Below are 22,392 nucleotides of genomic sequence, written 5' to 3' on the forward strand. Positions count from 1 at the left end.
TGAGGCAGGCGGATCACAAAGTCAGGAGATCAAGACCACCCTGGCTAACACAGTGAAACCTCGTCTCTACTAAAAATGCAAAAAATAAGCCAGGCGTGGTGGCGGGCACCTGTAGTCCCAGTTACTCGGGAGGCTGAGGCTGGAGAATGGGGTGAACTTGGGAGGCAGAGTTTGCAGTGAGCCGAGATTGCACCACTGCACTCTAGCCTGGGCGACAGACACTCCGTCTCAAAAAAAAAAAAAAAAAAAAAAAAAATTAGCCAGGCATGGTGGCGGGCACCTATAATACCAGCTATTCGGGAGGCAGAGGCAGGAGACCCACCTGAACCCGGGAGGTGGAGGCTGCAGTGAGCCACTGCACTATAGCCCAGGTGACAGTGCGAGGCTCCATCTCAAAAATAAATAGATAAAGAAATAATAAAGTCTACTAAAAACAAAACAAAAAAACCAAAAGACACTAGAACAAATTTTATATTAATTTTATTTAGGTATGCATGTCATATAAAAGTTTCATCTCATAATTTTAAAGATACATAATTACTTATATATATAATACTTCCATCTAGTTTATTAATTATCATTAATCCCTGGTCTCTGAATCTGCCTCTGCTTCCTCTTCCAAGGCTTGATGCAGAATATAACTGCCCACGAAGGGCAGGGGGACAAGAAATTAAGGGTCCCAGGGAGACCCAGTTTCAGTTATCCTTGATGACACTGAGAGGCATTCAGCACCATAACATGTTGTTCAAACATAAATGAGAAAGTAAACTATCTGAATAATCTTACTGAGGTTTTTCCACACAAAGTGCAGTTCATATCTCTATAGATTTAAGTACTAACAAGCTACATCCAAGCTACAACTACTACTGAATACTTGGAGGTATCATCAATATCCAGCTTCCAATTTCCACTCTCTAAAATATTTCTCCATTGTGTTCCTAGATTTCCAGGTGCCAACATTTACGGTAGGTATGATTTTCTGGGGCTTCAGCCACTGGACAAAGCGCTTCATTTCTAGGTAGCTGCTGTGTTCACTGTAAGGAATTCCTGTAACACCAAAGAAACGAAGTTGTACACTAAAATCAAATTAATTTAAAAATTCACAATCCTAAAATAGAATAAAACAAAAGAGAAAAGCAATCCACAGTATTTTTGTCAAAAACTCCTTGGTGCTTTAGTTTTGATAAGAAAACCTGTTGATATCTTTTATGAATAATAAAGATTAAGACATTAAAATGATGTCGATATGGTTTGGCTCTGTGTCCCCACCCAAATCTCATCTCAAATTGTAATCCCTATGTACTGGGTGAAGGGCCTGGTTGGAGGCGACTGGATCATGGGGGTGGATCTGCCCCTTGTTGTTCTTCTGATAGTGAGTGAGTTCTTGGTCAGGCATGGTGGCTCACGCCTGTAATCCCAGCACTTTGGGAGGCCAAGGCGGGCAGATTACCTGAGGTGAGGAGTTCGAGGCCAGCCTGGCTAACATGGTGAAACCCCACCGCCACTAAAAAAACAAAAATTAGCCAGGCATGGTGGCTCATGCCTGTAATCCCAGCTACTCGAGAGACAGAGGCAGAAGAATTGCTTGAACCGGGTAGATGGAGGTTGCAGTGAGCCAAGCTTATGCCACTGCACTCCAGCCTGGCGACACAGCAAAGTTCTTGTCTCAAAAAAAATAAAAAAATAAAAAAATAAAATAATAATAATCAGAAGAAGATAGTGAGTGAGTTCTCAGGAGATCGGATGGTTTGAAAGTGTGTGGCATTTCCCCGTTTGCGCACTCTCTCTCTCTCTCCTGCTCCACTAAGGTAAGACATGCTTGCTTGCCCTTTGCCTTCTGTCATGATTTTAAGTTTCCTGAGCCCTCCCAGTCATGCTTCCTGTTAAGCCTGTGGAACTGTGAGTCAATTAAACCTCTATTCTTCATAAATTACCCAGTTTCAGATAGTTCTTTAAAGCAGTGTGAGAATGGACTAATACAGATATGAAACTTAGAACATTCAAAAATCTATTACTTTTTTGTGTGTATATTTAATAACATCATTTCTAGAGAGTCCTATTTAATTAGGATTTTCTTCTTTTTAAACAATTCTTCCTTTAGACACTTCACTTAGCTACAGGTTTCAGGAAAATATGGAAGAAATATGAGTCAAATGTGAAGAATAACAAGCAGGAGACTCTCACTTCCAGAGCAGGTAAGTGGATTTGTACCCAAGTTTTGCACACATAAAAAAAAAAATGAACCCCCCCCCCACACACACACACTTTATCTTCTTTATTGAAGATCAAGTACCACAAAGAAAGGTGAAAAGGGTCCTATTTTCAGTATGCTAGGGTCTTTAGAGGCTTAGGGTAAATCACTGGTCTGGTGACACACCAAACATGTTTCCATCAGCTGTCACTGCAATAAGCCAACTCTGAAGGCAGTGGTAAACCTCCTCCAAGGATGAAAACAGGCAAGCCTGTGTCTCCTGCTGTCACCACATCTAACCCATCACCTTCCTGCTCCCAATCTCACACTGTCATCTATACTTCCAGTATGTAACCACAGTAGTCCTTTCAAGTAATTCTGCAATTTCTTCTCAATATCACTGATCACGAAGTGAAATGATCTGTATTTGTTAATGTCTATCTACTAGTCAAGCTCCTTTATATCAGTTTACAATGGACTAGATACAGGATTAGAGTTGTAGAGAGATTTGAAAACTCTTGAATTATTAAATTCTTTGGTGCCTGTTTTTGTTGGATTTGAACTTTACAACATTTTTAAAAATGTAAAGTAATTATAAACATTAAAAGTTAGAAAATTTAATAACTATACCATATATTGAAATGTTTCCTTTGGTCTGGGGAATAATATCTGCTATTCTAGGGAACTTGTTAGAGTGTGTCCATCCTGTAGGTCGAAACGCCAAAATCTGATTGTATTTCCCACCATACTTCTTCAAATGATTCTGTAAGCCCTATTAAATAAAAACAGCACATTGAGGTCAATGGAGACGGGTTATGTGGAATAAAACAGACTGATTAAAGATGTTATACTGGCGCAGGCGTGGGGAGTTTTCACTTTTTAAGCATTAGCTTCAACAACCTAGTGCCATGCTTCTAAAAAATAATCACTGAAAAAATATATAAAATATTTTCTCCTTTACTTATCTGAAGTTAAACAAGTACAGTCTGGAAAAAAAAAAGTATAATGAGACAACTTTAAACACAAGCAAATAGGTATAAACAAATTACAATTCCGATAGCTACCAAAAACAAAAACAAAACTACTCTCCAAATCTTACTCCACAGAGATAATATCAACAATGGTAAACACCAATGCAAACATATCTCCATGCATATACACCAAAAGGGGATAGCTAGGTGGATAGAAATAATTTTATGTGAATGGCATTATACTCAACACAGAGATACATTTTACAGCTGCTTAATAGCATTCTTTTCAGGTGTTTAAGACTTTTACCCTTTAAACACAAACTAGATTTCTTTTAAAACTTTTCATACCACTATTGTTGGAAGTAATATGCTCCCCTTATAAGTTTTGAGTAAAATAAAACTTCCCTAAAGTAATCATAAATGATGACATTTGATAAAACTCTTAGAAAATCAATGACCGAAGTTCAGTCTTTGAAAGATAAGAGAAATCCAGTTATAAATAATAATGGCATGAGGGATACAAAAAAATCTAATACTTTTGGTCTGGAGACTAAAACCCATAGTTTCAAAGACTTAGAATGAATAATAAAATTCATTTTGTTGATGAAGTGGTAACAATCCTTTGATCTCTCTTTTGTATCAAATAAGAGCCTTTTATTAATTAGAAGTGAATATAAAAATACCTACCATAAGACAACCATATTTCTTACCAATTACTATGCACACCAAAAAAGTTAAAATTATTGATACGTAACTAAATTTCCATTTCAATATTCTTGGCTCTGCAAATTTGCAAGTTTTTGCCTTGCTCAGTCTAGGACCTGGCTAATGTAATATTATTTGTTTAATCACTATTCCTTCTGCCCTTGTCCTCACAAAGGAAGAAAATAAGAAACTGAGGTTTAGAGTAATGATACATATAATACATAAACTGAGTCCAACTTTCAATACACATCATCAAACCTATCCATTCCTATTTGTCTCTGCAAAACCATCCAGAAGAATTAAATGATAATTAATATTTGCTTTTTGTGGGACAAATTAGAGTTACCACATAAACATCATTAACCTGTACCATAAACAAAAACTTCGGATATTATCATATAAGCCAAATCTACAGAAAAAAAGACTACCAGCAGCTACAAGTAGCCCACTAACCACAATTTGAGAACTATTCTCATGAGGAAATTTATTAAGAATAGTTTAGTCAATATGAAATCCCTGATTTATGACTTGTCTCTCTTTATTAGTTTATTTGTAACTAGTTTGGGAGAAAGATACTTTTAGCAATGTTACTAGAAGTATTTTTTCAGCATGCAAATAATCATCTATAACATCACTGTTGTAACACTTTACCACAATCAATCAGTCAGGTTTAAATCAGTTGGTAGTCAACTATGTAGCACATACGTGAACTTGGGATGTTGAACTACATAGCATGAATGGTATTATTTATAGCCTTTCAAAGGCTTTCAGGCATACCCCGGGCACCTTGAAAACTGTATTAGGATTACCTTTTCACAAAAAGTAATTATCTCTCATGAAACACAACTTTTGGCTGGTAAAAAAAAAATTGGCTCTAATTACAAACATCAGCTTCTGCTCCATGTGCATTTTCAAGATAAGAAATCTTCCAAGACCGGGCGCGGTGGCTCACGCCTGTAATCCCAGCACTCTGGGAGGCCGAGGCAGGAGGATCACGAGGTCAGGAGATGGAGACCATCCTGGCTAACACGGTGAAACCCCATCTCTACTAAAAATACAAAAAATTAGCCAGGCGTGGTGGCGGACGCCTGTATTCCCAGCTACTTGAGAGGCTGAGGCAGAATGGCGTGAACCCGGGAGGCAGAGGTTGCAGTGAGCCAAGACCAAGCCACTGCACTCCAGCCTGGGCGACAGAGCGAGACTCCATCTCAAAAAAAAAAAAAAAAAAAAAAAAAAAAAGAAATATTCCAAAAATATGTAGGTAAACGAGGGACAGGGGAGGAAAAAAAGCTTTTCACAATACGCCGTTTTATATTTTTGCTTTTACCATTGTGAATGTATCACCTATTTAAAAACATTTTAAATATGTATTTTCATTGCTGGAATGTTTAATAAACAAATATTAAAAGAAAAAAAAGAAGTCTTCAAAAAATCAATACCCAGTCACTTTAATGGAGGAAGGGGAGGGATGATTGAAGGCAACCAGTAACTATCCATTCTGGTGTTACACAGTTGCTAGGGTCAGTGTGGGGGAAAAGAGGATGCAGATTTCACTGTCTGCAAGCTTACAGCCCAGTGGGCAGGAGGTCAGTAAACCCCACCTCCTAATGGAAACCACCTGCCCTTTCTCAGCTTTTTCTATCTCTCATCATGTATTATACCATCAGCACCTAGGAGCCTTACAGATTGACCTTTTCACAAAGAACTTGTGTTTTATTATAAAATCCTAGATGTGGAAACATACAGACTTGACGACTATCAAAAATACAGATTTAATGACTCCAGATCACTCCTCCAAGGACACTAGCCTCAAAAAATCATTCAGAATCAACATTTCTGAGTTATTAAAACCAACTTGAATTCCTGTATTAAAAAGTTATGCTTAGACCAGACGTGGTGGCTCACACTTGTAATATGAGCACATTGGGATGCTGAGGCAGGCGGATCACTTGAGCTCAAGAGTTTGAGATCAGCCTGGTCAACATGGCGAAACCCCATCTCTACTAAAAATACAAAAATTAACTGGGCATGGTGGCACATGCCTGTAATTCCGGCCACTTAGGAGGCTGAGGCATGACAATCGCTTGAACTTGGGAGGCAGAGGTTGCAGTGAGCCAAGGTTGCACCACTGCACTCTAGCCTGGGCAACAGGGCGAGACTGCTCAAAAAAAAAAAAAAAAAAAAAAATTACGCTTGAGTATTAGTGAAAATCTTAATCTTGTTTAAGTTGGGATTTGTAAATATATGCTCTCTACAAGAAGGCCATATGCATCAGAACGCACAGTCTGTAGAGTGGTAGGCTGTGAGAGAACTGTCAGAGAGGAAGAGGTGGTCCTCTTCCTGTTCAAAGTGGATGCACCTCATTACCTACTTTTCAGGTGTTGCTCAGAAACCTTACTTCATCAATTATTCTCTTATCTTAGATTCTCTCTGTCCCTCACACATAAAAATCCTCATCTCTGATGGCCAACAAACAAGCAACCCTCCTCCCTTTGGCCATCAAAGTATCCAGCCCCTCTTCACGCCATGCTCTAGTCTTCCTGTCTCCATTGCCTCACCTTTCATTCATTCTTTTTATTTCATAAACACAATAACAAATGTGAAAATACATTGTTTCATGCATTATGTTCTGAATTTGTTTTAATATACAGGTTTGATGTATTCAATTGCCAGGTGTCAAAATGTTAGTATATGGAATAAACTTTAGTTAGTATATGAATAAATCTGACAAGCCCCCAAATCCCAGCAAGGTCATACCATATGTCTTAACTTACACTTTAGAACTAATGTTCAAACTTCCTCTTAGGATATACTTCCACTATTTCATTTAATTGTCATAACAAGTAAATTTTCAATATTTATCAATCTAGAAAGGCTCAATATTAATACAGAATAGAATAGACCTGAAGTAAAGAAAGAACCTCTTAGATTCTCCACTCATTTCCCCACTCACCCAGAAAGAACTGGAAAATGATCTTAAAAATTGAAGGTTTGAATGACCAGATAGCTGCATACCTTTCCATTTTTGTTCCTTCCTATATGTTAGTTCTCTAGTTCCTAAACTTCTGGTGGGCATATGAATTACTCTACAGAGTTGCACATCTAGAAAAACTATGAACATTTAAAATTCCTCTTAAAAGATCGTCTAGGGCAAATTTTAATATGGGTGTCTCTATTATAATTGAATTCCTGTAAGTTAAATGTAGTTTAAAATCATAAGATTACCTTTTTCAGTTCACCCTAAAAGACATATCTCTTGAATGCTTACCTTAAAATTAATTTGCATCATTGGGAGAAGGTGAACCAATGAACTGCACATGTCGGTAGTGATGAGTGAATTAATTTCTGGTATATTGAGGCACCGCAGAGTTTTATATTTTTCCTGGGACATGCCCACTTTTGAACCTAAAACATCAGCAATGGCTATGGGCAAAAGAAAAGGTTAAAAATAGTAAACTTACAGCTTGTGAAAAAAATAGTTACAGCTTAAGCAAATTTTAAGGTAAGAATTTACCAAATAAAAGGAAATTCAAAACATTCACATTTTTACCATGATATCTCAAAAAGACAGAATCATTTTGTTAGTTTACTGTGTGGAATAAATTGTGAGAAAACCAAATAATTTAGTTTTAAAGGCTTACTATTTACTATTTAAAAACTGCAAAAGTGTATAGAAAGTGGATAGAGGAAGGGAAAGAACTAAATTTGAAGAAGTTAAAAGTCCCGGCTTTATCATCTTTAATGTTTGATATAATGTGGCCATACTTAAGATGAAATAGAAAGTATTTTGCAAATTAGTACAATACTACCGGGAAAAACTAAGTTATACATCCAGAAATCATTTAGGAACAAAAATTAAAACTGATTGCTAACATAATTATTATCCTCAAAGAATGTAGCAATACAGCTATGCATTAATCATCTTTCAAAGTTTACTAAATAATAATGTAGCATGGGCAGTTGCTCTATAAATTTCTTATATCTAGAAAGCCTAAATTAAACACACTTATCAAATGTTTCCCTAAAGTCAAACCTTTCAAAAATTAAATGTTTCAAACTATCAAATTTTCCTTCAACTTCAAAGGTAATATTGAATCATTACAGGAAATAATTATCAAATGCAAGAGTAGAAACTTAAAGGGTTTTATGCAAAAAGAATCTGATCTTTATAATATATTAATGTAAATTAGATACACCTATCACTTACCTAGGAAGACTTTCTCTTTTCCAATAGAGTAAGTGCCACAGACAACAAGAGCATGTGGGTTTAGAGTTAGAGCCTCAAAGGCAGTGTTGATGGCAAACTGGATAACCTCTTGCTGAGATGGAAAGGTGTATTCTGGGCTACAATATCTGTAACATGGAAACATGGTACTTACTAAAAGAACAATAAAAAAGCCATCACCTTAACCTGGATGCTATTTTAGAAAACAAGCGTTAGTAACTTACATACAACAGCAGTATAATATATTAACACCACAAGTTATCTCACTGCCTGTAGTTAGAATTATTTACCAGTTACTACTAACTTATGATCAAATTGTAAGTTTTCTTTTTCATTATATTTCTTTTACCACTCTCAAAAAATTGTCTTTTTGAAGACTTTTTTCCCCAAGAATATTTCTAGCAAGCCAGCTATTTTAGTTATAAATGATAAAACTCAGTATCTTTTATTTAACCTCAAACACTATCAAAAAATCATATTGATAAGGATTATATCTGGACTAAAGATTGACTTAACAAAAAATGATTAAAGTAATGAAACTAAACATGAATTTAGTGAAACAGTTTTAAATCAGTTAATATTGACACGGTTGATATTAATATCATTCTTTACAGACAGAATATATATACTATGTGTATATATACATATACGTGTACACACACACACACACACACACACAAATAAAACAGATCCAGTTGGGTCTATCTCCATACAGTATAACCCAGTGATAAATTAACTCTAAGCTACTATCTATCTATCTATATTTGAGATGAAAAGTAAGCACTTTTTCACTAAAAATGTAATAAGCCACAAAAAACAAACATTTTTCCCAGTTTTTGGAATTGTTTTTGCTAGTCAACCATTAAAGAAGAGGAAGAAAAACTTTCTCATTAAAAACCCATGAGGAAATTCAGAATCATATCAGAATAGAACTAGGTAACAAAAAAGGTTTGTTTTTTTTTTTTAAAAAACTTATTTTCTTAATTTATCCAGTGCTTAAAACTCACATAGAAGAGTGGAAAAATCAGTTACAATGTGAGAAAACTGGATGCGGAAAGACAGTCTTTTACTAAAATATCGCATCCAAATGTACTTCTCCTTGAAACAGGTTGAAATGATTAAGATAATTTCTAACAAGTGGATGAGTTATTTTAATATATAAAATCATATCATATACCAGAAATATATACAATTTTTATTTACTTAATAAAGCTAGGGAGAAATACATACACAGTTAAAATGTAATGGCTTATGCCATTATATTTATAGTACTCAGGAATTCAAAACTGTCACTTATAAATCATCTTTTAAGAAAAGAACAACAGTAACTTTGGATACCCAAAAACAGAATCACATTTTGGCCTCTGTATTCTCTTCACAATTAGTAGCTACACAGTTACTCTTAAAAGGGTGTCTTCCTAAAGTTTGCTCCTAAGTTTTTCTTCCTTGTTTAACAGGATTCTCATATAACATGTTTTCAAAAATAAATCGCAAAAAAAAAAATGAGCTGTAGTCAGTTAACACATGCAATCTCAAATTTGCCCTTAACCAAGTACATACGTATTTTTCAAACAGCATCCCTCTGATAAAAGAGCCTTAAAATAATAATTGGCAATAAGCCGTCATTTTGATAACCATAATACAGAGAGCAAAGGCTGTAAGTGGGAAAAGGAAGCACACAAAAAAAGCCTCTCTTACGTGGTATCTAAGTACAGCATATGGACTTTCTGGTCCGCAAGAAGAGAATGTTCCATGCTGGGATCTGCTCTGAAGTCTCCCGTGTGTAATATGACAGTACCATTAGGAAGATAAAAGAGGATCATGACAGCACCTGGACAGCTGAACACAAATTTCAAAGGAGTGTTCTTAACACAGGCAAGCACCTAAAGGAACAGTATCTATTTCAATTATCACCAAGTGAGCACACTTTATTAGCTGACCACAATGACATAGCATTGCACTACAGAGGAAATGCGGCACTTCAACTCAAGGAAATTTACATCATAAAAAGAACTGATGTGCAGGAAAGGCAGACCCAGGTTGCTCAACCTCCACACATTCCCAAGAAAAGCATGTCTTCAGGATTGGCCCTTGGCTGGCTCCTGGGAAATGAACTCTGAACCCTAGGAATATTATGCCTGGTAAGACTGTTTTGTACACCTGAGACATCGAACTATGTGATACTAGCTTGATGCTAACTTTGTGATCTATGGTGAAAAACCCATAAAGTTGACTTTAAAAATCAGAACTTGGCCGCCCATGGTGGTTCATGCCTGTAATCCCAGCATTTTGGGAGGCCGAAGTGGGCGGATCACCCGAGGTTAGGAGTTCGAAACCAGCCTGGCCAACACAGCAAAACCCCGTCTCTACTAAAAATACAAAAATTAGCTGGGTGTGGTGGTGCGCGCCTGTAATCCCAGCTACTTGGGAGGCTGAGGCAGGAGAATCGCTTGAACCTGGGAGGCAGAGGTTGCAGCAAGCTGAGACTGTGCCATTGTATTCCAACCTAGGCAAAAAGAGCAAAACTCCGTCTCAAAAAAAAAAAAAAAAAAAAAATCAGAACTCAAACTGGCAATTAAAAAAAAAAAAAAAGCAGCAAAATTAGCAGACAAAACCTTAAAGGCAACCAAATGTAATAGCTTGGCCTGGATTTTAGGAAACCTGTATTTAGTCTTCTTTCTTTTCATCTATGACCTCTATGGTACAGAGGGCTAACATTCTATGGAAAGTAGAAAGCGGCAGAGTTGATAACATGAATGTGTTTCGACAACATGAATGCTGATAGTACTTTATATTAAAAGGAAAAAAGAAGGAAAAATAGAGGCTATTTCCAAGAAAAAAAAATCTTCCAAATCTTTAATATCTAAAGGCTAAATGATTTCTTAAAGAGGGGTAGGAGGAGATAAAACTGACCCTCTTGTATCCGAATGGAGTACAAGCTGTTAATTTATATGTATATGATACTAAAGAAAATGGCAAAATGTTATCTTGCAAAGAACAGCAGCAACAATATGTTAAGGTATTTTAAAAAATAAGATGGAATCTCAGATGTCAAGTGTAATAATTTAAACCGGATAAAAAAATGGGTTAGATAACATTTAGAGGATCCCTTTAATTTTAATCTCTGCTTCTATAATCGGGCACATTATTTTTCAAAAGGAGAAACATCTTACTCAAGTTTTAAGAAATATCAAGCATATTAATTATAATGGAAAAAGTTATTAAATAATCATGCCAATGTGTTGTCCTTTGGAACATTTAAAAAATGTGCTATTAAGATGACTTTAATACTTACTGATTGGCATCAAGCAAAACAACTTTGACACCATTCACGACACATTCAGTGTCCAGTGGCAATGGATGAATATATTGTTCTTGCACATGAAGTTTGTTCTTCAACAAATTTCCAGTTATCTGCAAAACAGGATGTGCTTATTGCTGATGCAGTAAAACACTAAATAAGTATTTTATTTCGTATCTAGTTTAGAACCATAGCATCTTAATAACATCCCTTTTCCTGCTCATATTTAAGTAAACACTCCACAACGCCAGGAAGAATTTCCTGTAATGGCTGTGCCACTACTCTGCTTGAACATCGTCACTGACTTCACCTCATCTGTGAAGAGTCCATCCTCACTATGACATACAAAAGCCTGAGTGATCTGGTTCCAGCCCATTCCTGTGGATTTGTCTCCTATTATTCCCTACCTTGCGTTCTAGCCATTTTGAATTATCTGAAGTGCCTGGAATGGGCATATTTCTCAGGTGCCTGTGCCTTTACATAAACTTTATTCTCTACCTAGAATGCTCTTTCCTCTGCCTGGTCCTGGAATCAGACAGATTTGCATACAAGTTCAGACTCTGCCATTACTATCTCTGTGACCTGGGGCACGTCACTTAACTTCTCCAAACCTCAGGTGTTTCATTAATAAAAAGAATTCTTGAAGCACGCTTCAAGAATGCTGTGAGGATTAAATCAAATTCTAGTTCAAGCCTTTGGTAATGAGCATTAAAGTGTTCACTTTTTAATAATTAGTTCAAGGTATCTTTTACCACAAAACTGTGTCTAACCTTAGCCCAGGACAGGGTAAAGCACTCTCTTCTCCCTACTCCTAGGTACTCCATTCATTTTTCTATTATAATACCAATTCCAATGTGGCATTATTTATGAATGTTTCCTCTGGAGGTTATAAGCTCCTTGAAGCTCGATACAGTCATGTCCCTCAGTATCTGCAGGGGAGTGGTTCCAGGACTCCCTGAGGACACCAAAATCTCAGGATGCTCAAGTCCCTTACATAAAATAGCACAGTATTTGCATATAACCTATGCATACCCTCTTTAAATCATCTTTAATTATAACACCTAAATACAATGTAAATTCCATGTAAATAGTTGTTATACTATATTTTAAAATTTGCATTATTTTTCATTGTTGTATTATTTTTTATTTTTGAATCTTTTCGGTTGCAGTTGGTTGAATCTATGGATAGGGCACTCACAGATACAGCAGGCTGACTGTATTTTGCCTAGAATCCATTTAGGCTTTCAGTGAATGTTTACTGAATGCAACTTCTTGTTTTTAGTACTTCGTGAAATAGTTTATCTTTTGTTTCCATGTAATAAAACATATGTTTTCTAAAAACTGAAACTTGATGTTAACTCGTTTAAGTTTAGAACTTTCATGTGGAATATGTTTTCTCATATTTTTTTCTAGTAGAATGAAAGATCTGTTTTAATTATTCTTTTTTAACGACATTGCTTAGAAATTCACAGCATTCTACAAAGTCAAAAGTTAGAATACTAAAACTTACCTCACTACAATAAACTGGAAATGTGAAGTGTTTAGACAATCCAGCATAATGATCAGAATGAAAATGTGTGAGAAAATAGGCTGTGCAACCTTCAACCATGCCATACTGAAAGGCATCAACTGTAAAGCCAGTTCCTGCAATCAAAATACCGACACAGTAGGCTGAGCAAGAGCTAACAAAGATACCCAATTTGATGATAAATACTGAATGAACCCTTTATCCTCTTTACCTCTTATTTCCAATTTAACTATATTTAAAAACTTATACCACATAAATTTAGCAAAAGGTAACACTAAATATGAGAATGTCTTAAAAGTTTCTACCAAGTATCTCAGTATAGAGACCTTTATTTGTGAATAACTGCACCAAAGAATTTTTTAAAATTCTAGGCTACAAACCAATTACTTCTTTGTTTTAACTAATACTTTCATAATACTTAGCACTTGACTTCTGCAAAACAGCAAAAGGAGAATGCTAACTTTCTTCTAAAACATGAATTTTCAATGGGGGCAGTATTGATCTAAGGAAGCCAAAATGCTTGAGGGCCAACACAATCTCACATATGACACAAACAATGTATCTATCATCTTTGAATTTCGCTGCACAGTCAAACTGGAGAAGAGGGGTGGGAAACAAGAAAAAAAAAAAAGTCTAAAAAAGTTCCTTAGAGGAGCAGTGATGAAGAAGAGGTTGAGAAATACCGTTGTAAAATGTGCTTATGCAAGAAATAATTAAGTGTACTGACTGGCGATGTGCAAATAAATAAGCATAACTTCTCAATTCTACTGAGGCTTATCAACACACGGTTTTAGGATCATTTAAAGTATAGAAAATTGGCCGGGCTCGGTGACTCACGCCCGTAATCCCAGCACTTTGGGAGGCCGAGGCAGGTGGATCACAAAGTCAGGAGATCAAGACCATCCTGACTAGCATGATGAAACCCTGTCTCTACTAAAAATACAAAAAAAAATTAGCTGGGCATGGTGGTGGGTGCCTGTAATCCCAGTTACCTGGGAGGCTGAGGCAGGAGAAAGGCGTGAACTCGGAAGGCAGAGCTTGCAGTAAGCTGAGATCACGCCACTGCACTCCAGCCGGGGTGACAGAGTGAGACTCCGTCTCTAAATAAATAAATAAAATAAAGTACAGAAAATTAATCAAAATAATTATTAAAAACACCACTTGTGTTATGAAGTATATAAATGCTATTCTATATATAAATGCTATATTAACAAATTATAGATCTAGAACATCAATAAAGCACTTTAAAAATCTTTCAGCAACCAAGTATATGCTGACAGCAACCAAGTATATGAAAGGGCAGAGAAACTAAGTTCTAATACGGTTTTTAAATTTTTGGCATTTACTATGATAGGTAAAACCTGTGACATTTCCCATCTTTGAAACTATTTAGTACTTTGCATTTCTCACAAGCATTTAGAGGCTGCCTTTTATTATAGTTATTTACAGAGATGCCTTTCTTCCTTTTGTATTAAGCTGAATCCCTACTCCTCTCTTACTAATCTTTCTATAGCCTGTAATATCTACCTAACTAGTATAGTCACTTACATAGAGGACATGTTTAATAGAAACTTGATGAACTGAATGGAGCAAAAAAAATAAAATAGGCAAAAAACAAATCTACGTTAGAGGCTCATGAAGTATCACAAAAGCAAAGGAAACACATACGAAAAATTGTTTCATACACACACACACACACACACACACACACACAACAGGCAATAAACACAAAGTTCAAAAATGTTGTCTTTGTTGATACATCGAGTATTGATATTTCAACTTACCAGGTATTTTCTTGTAGAATGGACATGTCTTTTTTCTTGATCCTCCTACATTAGATGACTCTGGGATTTTCTTGTTCCCCCTTTGCAGCCCACCATGAGCTGATTTTGTGAACACTTTGACTTTACTTAAATTGACTGCTTCAGATTCAGTATTAATAAGGTGATCTGATCTCTTCTGATACACTCCTTCCTGCAGTGAATTTGACTTTTTACGTCTCTTTTTTTGACGCTGTGACCTCTCACTAGAAAGTTCCACAGAAAGCTGACTCTCATTTAAATTACTTGCATCAAATTCTAAATCACTTAAAGATTTTTCTGCCTTCCTCTTGCACTGCGAGGACCTCTTTTTATTAGGACTTGGAACTGGACTTAAGTTTATCCCTTCTAATGCACTTTCCCCTAGCAATTTTTCTTCTTTTCTTTTGGGAGGTAGTCCAAAATACACACCTATATCCATTTGCTTCATTACCTTGGTAGAAGGATGTCTTGCATTACACTCAAGACCAGAAGGCAATATATTCAAATACTTAGGAGCAGGTGTACTAGAAAAGTTTTCTGTATTTAAAATTGTAGCTTTACCAACGGGCACACCATCTAATGCCTTTCTGCAGCAACATGCTGAGTTAGTATTATTCTTAGCCTTCGAGTCCTCACTTGATAATTTTCTAATTTTACTTTGGGTTGGTTGGGAAGAAAGATACCCTTCTCCCTGACTTTCAAAAGGTTTCAACATTGAACTCTTAACTAACGGAAGAGAAACCTGATTGTAAACAGCTGATTCTTCAATTACCTGTTTCTGTTTATTTGATTGAGCTGAGTGAAATTCTGGCTCATCTTGTTTTGCTTTAGCTACCTGATGAACAGAAGCAGCAAGCTTTCCTGCCAATGCAGGTGGAAACAACACAAAATCACCACCAGTACATGCCAGATCATTAGGCAAAGTACTCTCATTATTTTGGGAAATAGGTTGAGATAAATCATTTAGACTATTGAATCTATACACTCCTTCATCATACTTATCCTGAGTTAAGAAGCTGTTCACTTCGCGGCAGCTCTCATCCTGGTCCTTCAGTAAGGGACCATGTCGTTTTTTAAAAAAAGCACAGCTGTCATCATCTTCTTCGAGGCTGCCATCTTTAGAGCTTTCGGTAAAAAACAGTTGTTGTTGTGAATCATCCAGTTTTTCATCGGTATCATGAGTGTCTTCATCACTTTGAAGTGGAGAATAGGAGATTCCACAGTCGCTAAAGTCATTTTCTGGCAATGGTAAATTTATGTGTTCTGAGTTGTTTGCAAGACGCAAAGCAACTCCTACCAGTTTGTCATTCTCAACAAATTCTGTAAATTGTAGAGCTTGTTGGGACGTTTGGATATTAGCAGAAATCTTTTCACTGGCTTTGGTTGGAGATGGAGACTTTTTTAAATACTGTGTCATCAGTAAGGGATCACTTGAAACCGAGTTATCGGTTTGGCTCTGATACGAAGACCATCTTTCCTCAAGGCTACAAAGAACACCTGACTTGGTCTCACTGAAACTGCTACCTGATGCAGGTGATGGGCTGCTAAAAGGATGATCACCAGCCCTGCTTTGAGCTAGCAGGAAGTGAGTGTATCTCTTGTAATGAAAAGGAATGGTTGAGGTACACAGAAGACCATCAGGACACTCTGAAATTTTAATAAAGAAAAAAAATTACAGGATCAAAGAATATACTAAGCTTTGACAACATTAGCAGTATAAATTGGGTTCCATTATTTAACATTCACGTTGTATACAATAAAAAGTAACAATTTTAATAAGAGTAGTTATAATTGTTGATACGCTGAACAAGTTTTAGATTCTATTCTAAGAATAGAATTTGAGAAATTGGTTAATTATAAGGCTTTACTAATTTGGAAACTCTTCCCTGTCATACTACCATGATTGAGAAACTTTCCATAAGCCATCTTGGCATATCCCTGTATATGTTAATTTCCAGGTTTATCAAAAAATGACACCTCCCTCCCCTCAAAAAAGATGTTATATTTCTTATATTAAATTAGAAAACGTCATGGCTTACAACCTAACTTAAAAATGCCTCTTAAAAGCATTTGTTATAGAATGTAATTTAATTCAAGAGAGCCATCTGAGAGTCTATTCACAGGAGTTTAGTGAAAAACCGAAGGAAAATTTTTTTGAGGTGGCTTCATCCATAAGACATTTCACCCTAAGGTCTTCAACCACGGACTCCAATTTCCATTCTTGATTTTCAAGTTACATGAAAGCAAATTACTAGCAAATTTATGAGGTTTTCACTTGCTATCCTTTTATGGGAAAGGCTAATGCCAAATTTAAAGAAGAGGTTTTTCTGTGTGTGTGTCTTCATGCAGTACTTTAAAATAACTACAGGTTAACAATAAAATTTATTCTGAATCATAGCTAACATGAAAGCCATATTGAGTATTTTTTTATTTTACCGAATTTAACTTTTTCAGATGAAACAATCTATATATGGAATATAAATGATTTTAAAATATAAAAAGAATCACAACAACCCGTTGTCCATATATATTCCAAGTAGGATTTTCTACGTTAAATACTTATTATATATTTTAGAAGATTAAAAAAAGCATACTTTTATTATCATTTGACACATTTATTGTTAGAATCTTAATCACCTAAGACTCCCTCACAGTTCCTCTTCCTGTATACATTAGCATGATGACTAAAACATAACCATATTTAGAAACCATACTATATCTATACTTTTTTTTTTTTTTTCAGACAAGGTCTCACTCTGTCGCCCCCGCCACGCTGGAGTGCAGTGGCATGATCACAGCGCCCCATAGCCTCCACCTCCTGGGCTCAGGTGATCCTCCCACCTCAGCCTTCCAAGTAGCCCACCACACCTGGCTAATTTCTGGTTTTTTTTTTTGGTAAAGACGGGGTTTCACCATGTTGCACAGGCTGGTCTTGAACTCCTAGGCTCAAGTGATCCGCCTGCCTCGACCTCCCAAAGTACTGGGATTACTGGCACGAGCCACTGTGCCCAGCCTATTTATAGTTTTCTAAGGAGTTCCATAAAAATAACCAACTGGGCAAGTTACTTGACTTTTAAGAACTTTCATCTATAAAATGCCAATACTACCTACCTTATATGGTGGTTGTGAAAGTCGGGTAAGTAAACAGTGTGAAAGTACCCAGCATAGTAAGGATACAATTAACATTTATGGAAAATAATCCAGATACTTAGGAACTTTTATGAAATAACGCAACGTATTTAAACTGTTTTCTAGTCTGCCATTTTCTTTACTATTATACCGTTGACAAGTATGGGGGGTGTCTCCCAGTGTCCCATCTCTCTTTTAGTTTACTGCTTGCCTTCCTTGTTTCACTGAATTGGTATGTCTGACCTAACGAAGACTTTTTAGATGATTTAGAAACTGCTAGCTTTTCTGCAGTCTTACCTGTTTCAGAGCGTGGTGGAGAATCCAAACATTCAAAAACATGCCATCGAGGTGTCTGCCCTATCAATGAGGAAAAAGGCATCTGGCAATTTGGACAGTATCCATCATAAACTGGACGTATCTTTGGGGACACGCGTTGGCTTTTGTGAGTTCTACAGAGCTTTCCTGGAGTAGTCTCCTTGTCTTGGGTGTGCTGAATACTATCTCCACAACTTGAGTTCTGACTAGAAGCTACAGAAGTCTGACAATCTGCATTTTCAAGGGGCATTTCATGGTCCTTCACCTCTTTAGCTTCTGTGGCTCTTTTTCTGTTTCTATTCCGTTTTGACTGGTGTTTTCCATCTGTTCCTTTTTCAACAGATTTTGGAATATTTTTAGAGCCATTATCTGGATCAACTCGTTTTGGTTTTCTTTTAGATTTGTATTCCCAAATGTCTTCTTCGGAAATGTCTTCTAACATGGCAAAATGATTTTATCATTCAAGAAGTATTAATCTTAAGTAAATTGAGAGTCCATTTCTTGTCACAAGAAGTTATAGAATTATTTTGCTGAGAAAACAAAGGTAACAAAACCCCCACCAACTCAATGGGAATCTGGAGTGTTGGTAATGCACATATCGGCAAGCTACAAACCTTGTATCTGACAACACCTGCTGTTCCATACATACCACAATAAAACTAAGATAAACCTATCACAGGAGCAGCAACTGTGGAGTTCTCCATTATGGATGCTATTTCGTTCAAATATCTTGTCCTTTTCCAGGACTTGATTCATAAAAATAAGAATAATACTTCGAAAATTAAGCACTAATGGGAAATACAGGTTCAACAGCCAGCTTAATCTTAGAATGAGCTTTGTAACATTGTTATGAAGCTACTGTCGTTCTCTCAAGTGGACAACCGTCCAAATAATTCATAAATCCAACCACACTCCCTGGACAAGTGGATCAACAGGTATCCCAAACACTAAATGGCTATCTCAGTTTACCAACAAAACTAGTCACAACATAATCAAAGAGATGTGTAATTCGCAAAAAACTGCGAAGTCACTGCCATTATCCACGACTAGTGGATACTCAACCACTTCAGTTTCCCGGGACAGTCCATGATCTTCCTCCGGCAGCAATGAACAATCCCTGCACAGTGAACAAGAAAACTTCAGATATGTGAAAAAAGTTCAAATATGTGAAACAGTGGGCTTGTATTGAGGTCTGACTCCGTATCGCACCCATGGTTCCGAAGGTGGCCAGCCCTCTGTCCACCTCAAAACGGGGTCACACGCCAGCCTCTCCCTTATCTTCTGGCATTAGAGGCTGCAAGGCCAGGAAGCGGGGCCTTAACCCTCTCCAGGAAGCACAGCCAGCTCCAAAAAAGCCCTCAGACTCCTCCCCTTTTGAAGACTCTGAGGTCTGCCCTCAAGGACCCTCGCCGCCGCCCACCTGCCACTCGGCGCCCCAAGGGAGCCGCTCCAGCTGCATCCGCTCCCCTCCGCACCCCCACCTAAAAATCTGTTCGCACCCGCACTTTCAGCACTCCCAGATGACAAAACGCTGTATTTGTAAGTGAATGCCATTCGCGCCAGTCACTCCCAGCTTACAAAACCTTCTCTCTCGAGGTTATCCCTACCCCCTTTACCTTTAGTGTCTTGGCGGGAACAACTTCCCGCTGTCAGTGCCGTGTCGAATCGGCGGATGCTGGTCAAAGAGAGAGACTTTAAAAATACTTTAAAAAAATAGGTTGCTCTTTTAAGTCCTACGGATTTATTGTATTTTATTTTTGTTCGGAAGCCTACTAATTCCCAATGTGAAGGGTGGGGGATGGTTCCCTTTGCGCCTATGGGACGCTATTCCTGAGGCCTCATTCCATGTTGAATCTGGCGCTCTCAATGTCCAGGCTCGGCTGCGGCGTGGGGACCGAGAAGGGGCGGGGTGGGTCGGGACGGCAGTTTAATTGCGTGCCCGGGAACTGCGCCGATTTGGACTTTTGGCACTTGGACGTATGCTTTAAAAAGAAAAAAGTGTCATTGGCGTGGAGTGGGGCTAGTGGAGGGTGAAGTGAATGCGGCGTTTGGAAACCACAGGACAGTGAACGTTTTGTCTTTCCCAGCGAGACTCTCCCGCGAGCCCGGCGGCCGCCTCGGGAGCCCGGCGGAAACATGGCGGCGCCCGGATCCCGTGGCCGCAGCCTCTCCGGCCTGCTCCCCGCGCAGACCTCGCTAGAGTACGCCCTGCTCGACGCCGTTACCCAGCAGGAGAAGGACAGCCTGGTCTACCAGTATCTGCAGAAGGTGGACGGCTGGGAGCAGGACTTGTCAGTACCCGAGTTTCCGGAAGGTGAGGGGCTGGCGTCGGGGTGGGGGCCCCTCCCGGCACCTCCCCTTCCTCGGGGACGGCGCCCTCCCCCGAAGCGGGGGGCTAAGCGGGTATGTGTCGCTGGCGCCCCAGGGAGTGGCCCTTCGCCTAACTTGGGCCGCTGCTCGCGTACTCTGCAATTCCCAGGGGTCCCCAGGCGGCCACCGACTGGGGGTTTCCCTGGCACGGGGATCCACATACTCGCCTGTGTATCTTGAGTCTCGCCCGCGCCTGATAGTCAAGTAGACACTCCGTGAATGTTAAGTGTCCCTGGTGGCAATGATTGCAACGTCCACACCATTCTGTCCATTCAGTGTGGTTCTCCAATGTCGTCTCGTCATCTTTCGGCATCATCTTGACACTTATTGATCACTTTTTCATGTATAACACACTTTTTTTTTTTTTTTTTTTTTGGATACGGTGCCTCGCTCCGTCTCCCAGTCTGGAGTACAGTGGCGTGATCTTGGCTCACTGCAACCTCTGCCTCAGCCTCTCGAGTAGCTGGGACTACAGGTCCGCGCCACCACGCCTGGCTAGTTTGCGTGTGTGTGTGTGTGTGTGTGTGTGTATTTTTAGTAGAGACGGCGTTTCACCATGTTGGCCAGGCTGGTCTCGACCTCCTGACCTCAAGTGACCCGCCCACCTCCGTTTCCCAAAGTGCTGGGAGTACAGGCTTGAGCTACTGCACCCTGCTTGCCACACACAGTCCTAAACACTTGAGGGGCTATTACCTTATTCATTCACCTCTACAGCCCAGTGAGGTGCTCGGATCATTTCTCTTTTACAGTTGAGGAAGTGGAAGCACAGATAGGTTAAATAACATGCCCAGGGCCTCACAGCTGATAACTGCCCCAGTTGGATTATACAGACCCTAGATTTGCTGGTTTCTTAGCTGTGCTGTGCTTCTCCGTTCAAAGTCGTGAAACTAATACTCTTAAAAATTAGAATCAATTATAGCCTATTTCCAGGGTTTAAATCCTGGCTATGTGAGCTTTTGAAGCATGAAGAAATAGATATTCCCAGCAGGGATGTTTGTAAAGCACATCTTGCCATGATAAATGAAAACGTATTTTACCTTCTTTGGATGGGAGTAGCATTGCTTTGCCTGGTGGTGCTGGCATGTGTCCTGGCGTGACACTGAAACCACATGTATAGTTAATTGGTCGGATGTGGCAGAGTTCAGTTATCTCATGGGAGGTATACCGGAACCAGCCTCTGACAACAGAGTATTTGGTGTCTTTCCAAGCCTTTTGCACTACCCACCTTGAGAAGTGCTTATTTTTCCTACTATCAATCTTATACTGGATTTGAAATATTGTGGAATTCTTACAAAATAATTGCGTACATGAAAGCTTATCAAATCAAATAAATTTTAAAATATTGTTTACATCTATACAAATAGATGATTTTAAAAAATTTTGGTACAGAAGATGGTTATATAGTAAGTACACTGTTATAAACAAGCAGGCCATCAACTGGGATTTGAGGAATGTTTTTTATTTTCTAGTCTTGTTTGTATTTACAGGGAGTGTATTTTATTCCCATGAGATTTGACTTCTGTGACAAGTAAAAAAACATACAATAAAATATTCAGGGTTTGTGTTTAACATAGTATGATTTTCTCCTGGACCCGATTATTGAGGACAGAATGCTAGAAATGACTGTTTTCTTAGTTTCTTTAGCAGTAAACTATAATCAAGAAGTCATAAACATAACTTTATCTAAAAAACTATATGCTTTATTTCTTAGAAGACTTACGTGTTTGTGGGTGACAGTGCAGTGTAATGGATAGATTCACACAGACCTGGAATTAGATCCTTGTTATTTCCATTTTGTTGTTGTGTGATTTTGAGCCAGTTACTTGACCTCCAAGGCTTATATTTCTCACTTGCA

The 22,392-nt window shown here is 38.1% G+C and overlaps 2 protein-coding genes across 6 annotated transcripts in view; one reads left to right on the forward strand and one right to left on the reverse strand.

Annotated features, from left to right (window-relative positions):
* Nucleotides 1–461: 461 nt before the first annotated feature.
* Nucleotides 462–21,696, reverse strand: DCLRE1A (DNA cross-link repair 1A). 3 transcript variants are annotated; one of them, XM_007964125.3, is made up of 10 exons: nucleotides 19,784–20,074; nucleotides 18,150–19,284; nucleotides 14,706–16,370; nucleotides 12,904–13,037; nucleotides 11,388–11,506; nucleotides 9,791–9,931; nucleotides 8,075–8,220; nucleotides 7,136–7,290; nucleotides 2,822–2,963; nucleotides 462–1,047 (listed from the first exon to the last, which is right to left on the reverse strand). In XM_007964125.3, the coding sequence occupies exons 2-10, from the start codon at nucleotides 18,607–18,609 to the stop codon at nucleotides 887–889; spliced, it is 3,123 nt and encodes a 1,040-aa protein (XP_007962316.3). In that variant the 5' UTR covers nucleotides 18,610–19,284; nucleotides 19,784–20,074; the 3' UTR covers nucleotides 462–886. The 3 variants fall into 3 exon arrangements, with proteins under 3 accessions (XP_007962316.3, XP_072875482.1, XP_037865500.2); XM_073019381.1 differs by lacking the exons at nucleotides 18,150–19,284; nucleotides 19,784–20,074 and adding an exon at nucleotides 21,575–21,696; XM_038009572.2 differs by lacking the exon at nucleotides 19,784–20,074 and having other exon boundaries at nucleotides 18,150–19,643.
* Nucleotides 20,084–22,392, forward strand: part of NHLRC2 (NHL repeat containing 2) — a 61,828-nt gene continuing 59,519 nt past the window's right edge. The window contains exon 1 of one of the 3 annotated variants that reach the window (XM_007964123.3): nucleotides 20,084–20,481. In XM_007964123.3, coding sequence (XP_007962314.1) covers nucleotides 20,304–20,481 — 178 coding nt within the window. In that variant the 5' untranslated portion in view covers nucleotides 20,084–20,303. The remainder of the gene's footprint in view (nucleotides 20,482–22,392) is intronic. The other 2 variants (XM_073019382.1, XM_073019383.1) reach the window with 2 other exon arrangements.

This window comes from Chlorocebus sabaeus, chromosome 9 (genome assembly GCF_047675955.1).
Source record: "Chlorocebus sabaeus isolate Y175 chromosome 9, mChlSab1.0.hap1, whole genome shotgun sequence".
Taxonomy (NCBI): domain Eukaryota; kingdom Metazoa; phylum Chordata; class Mammalia; order Primates; family Cercopithecidae; genus Chlorocebus; species Chlorocebus sabaeus.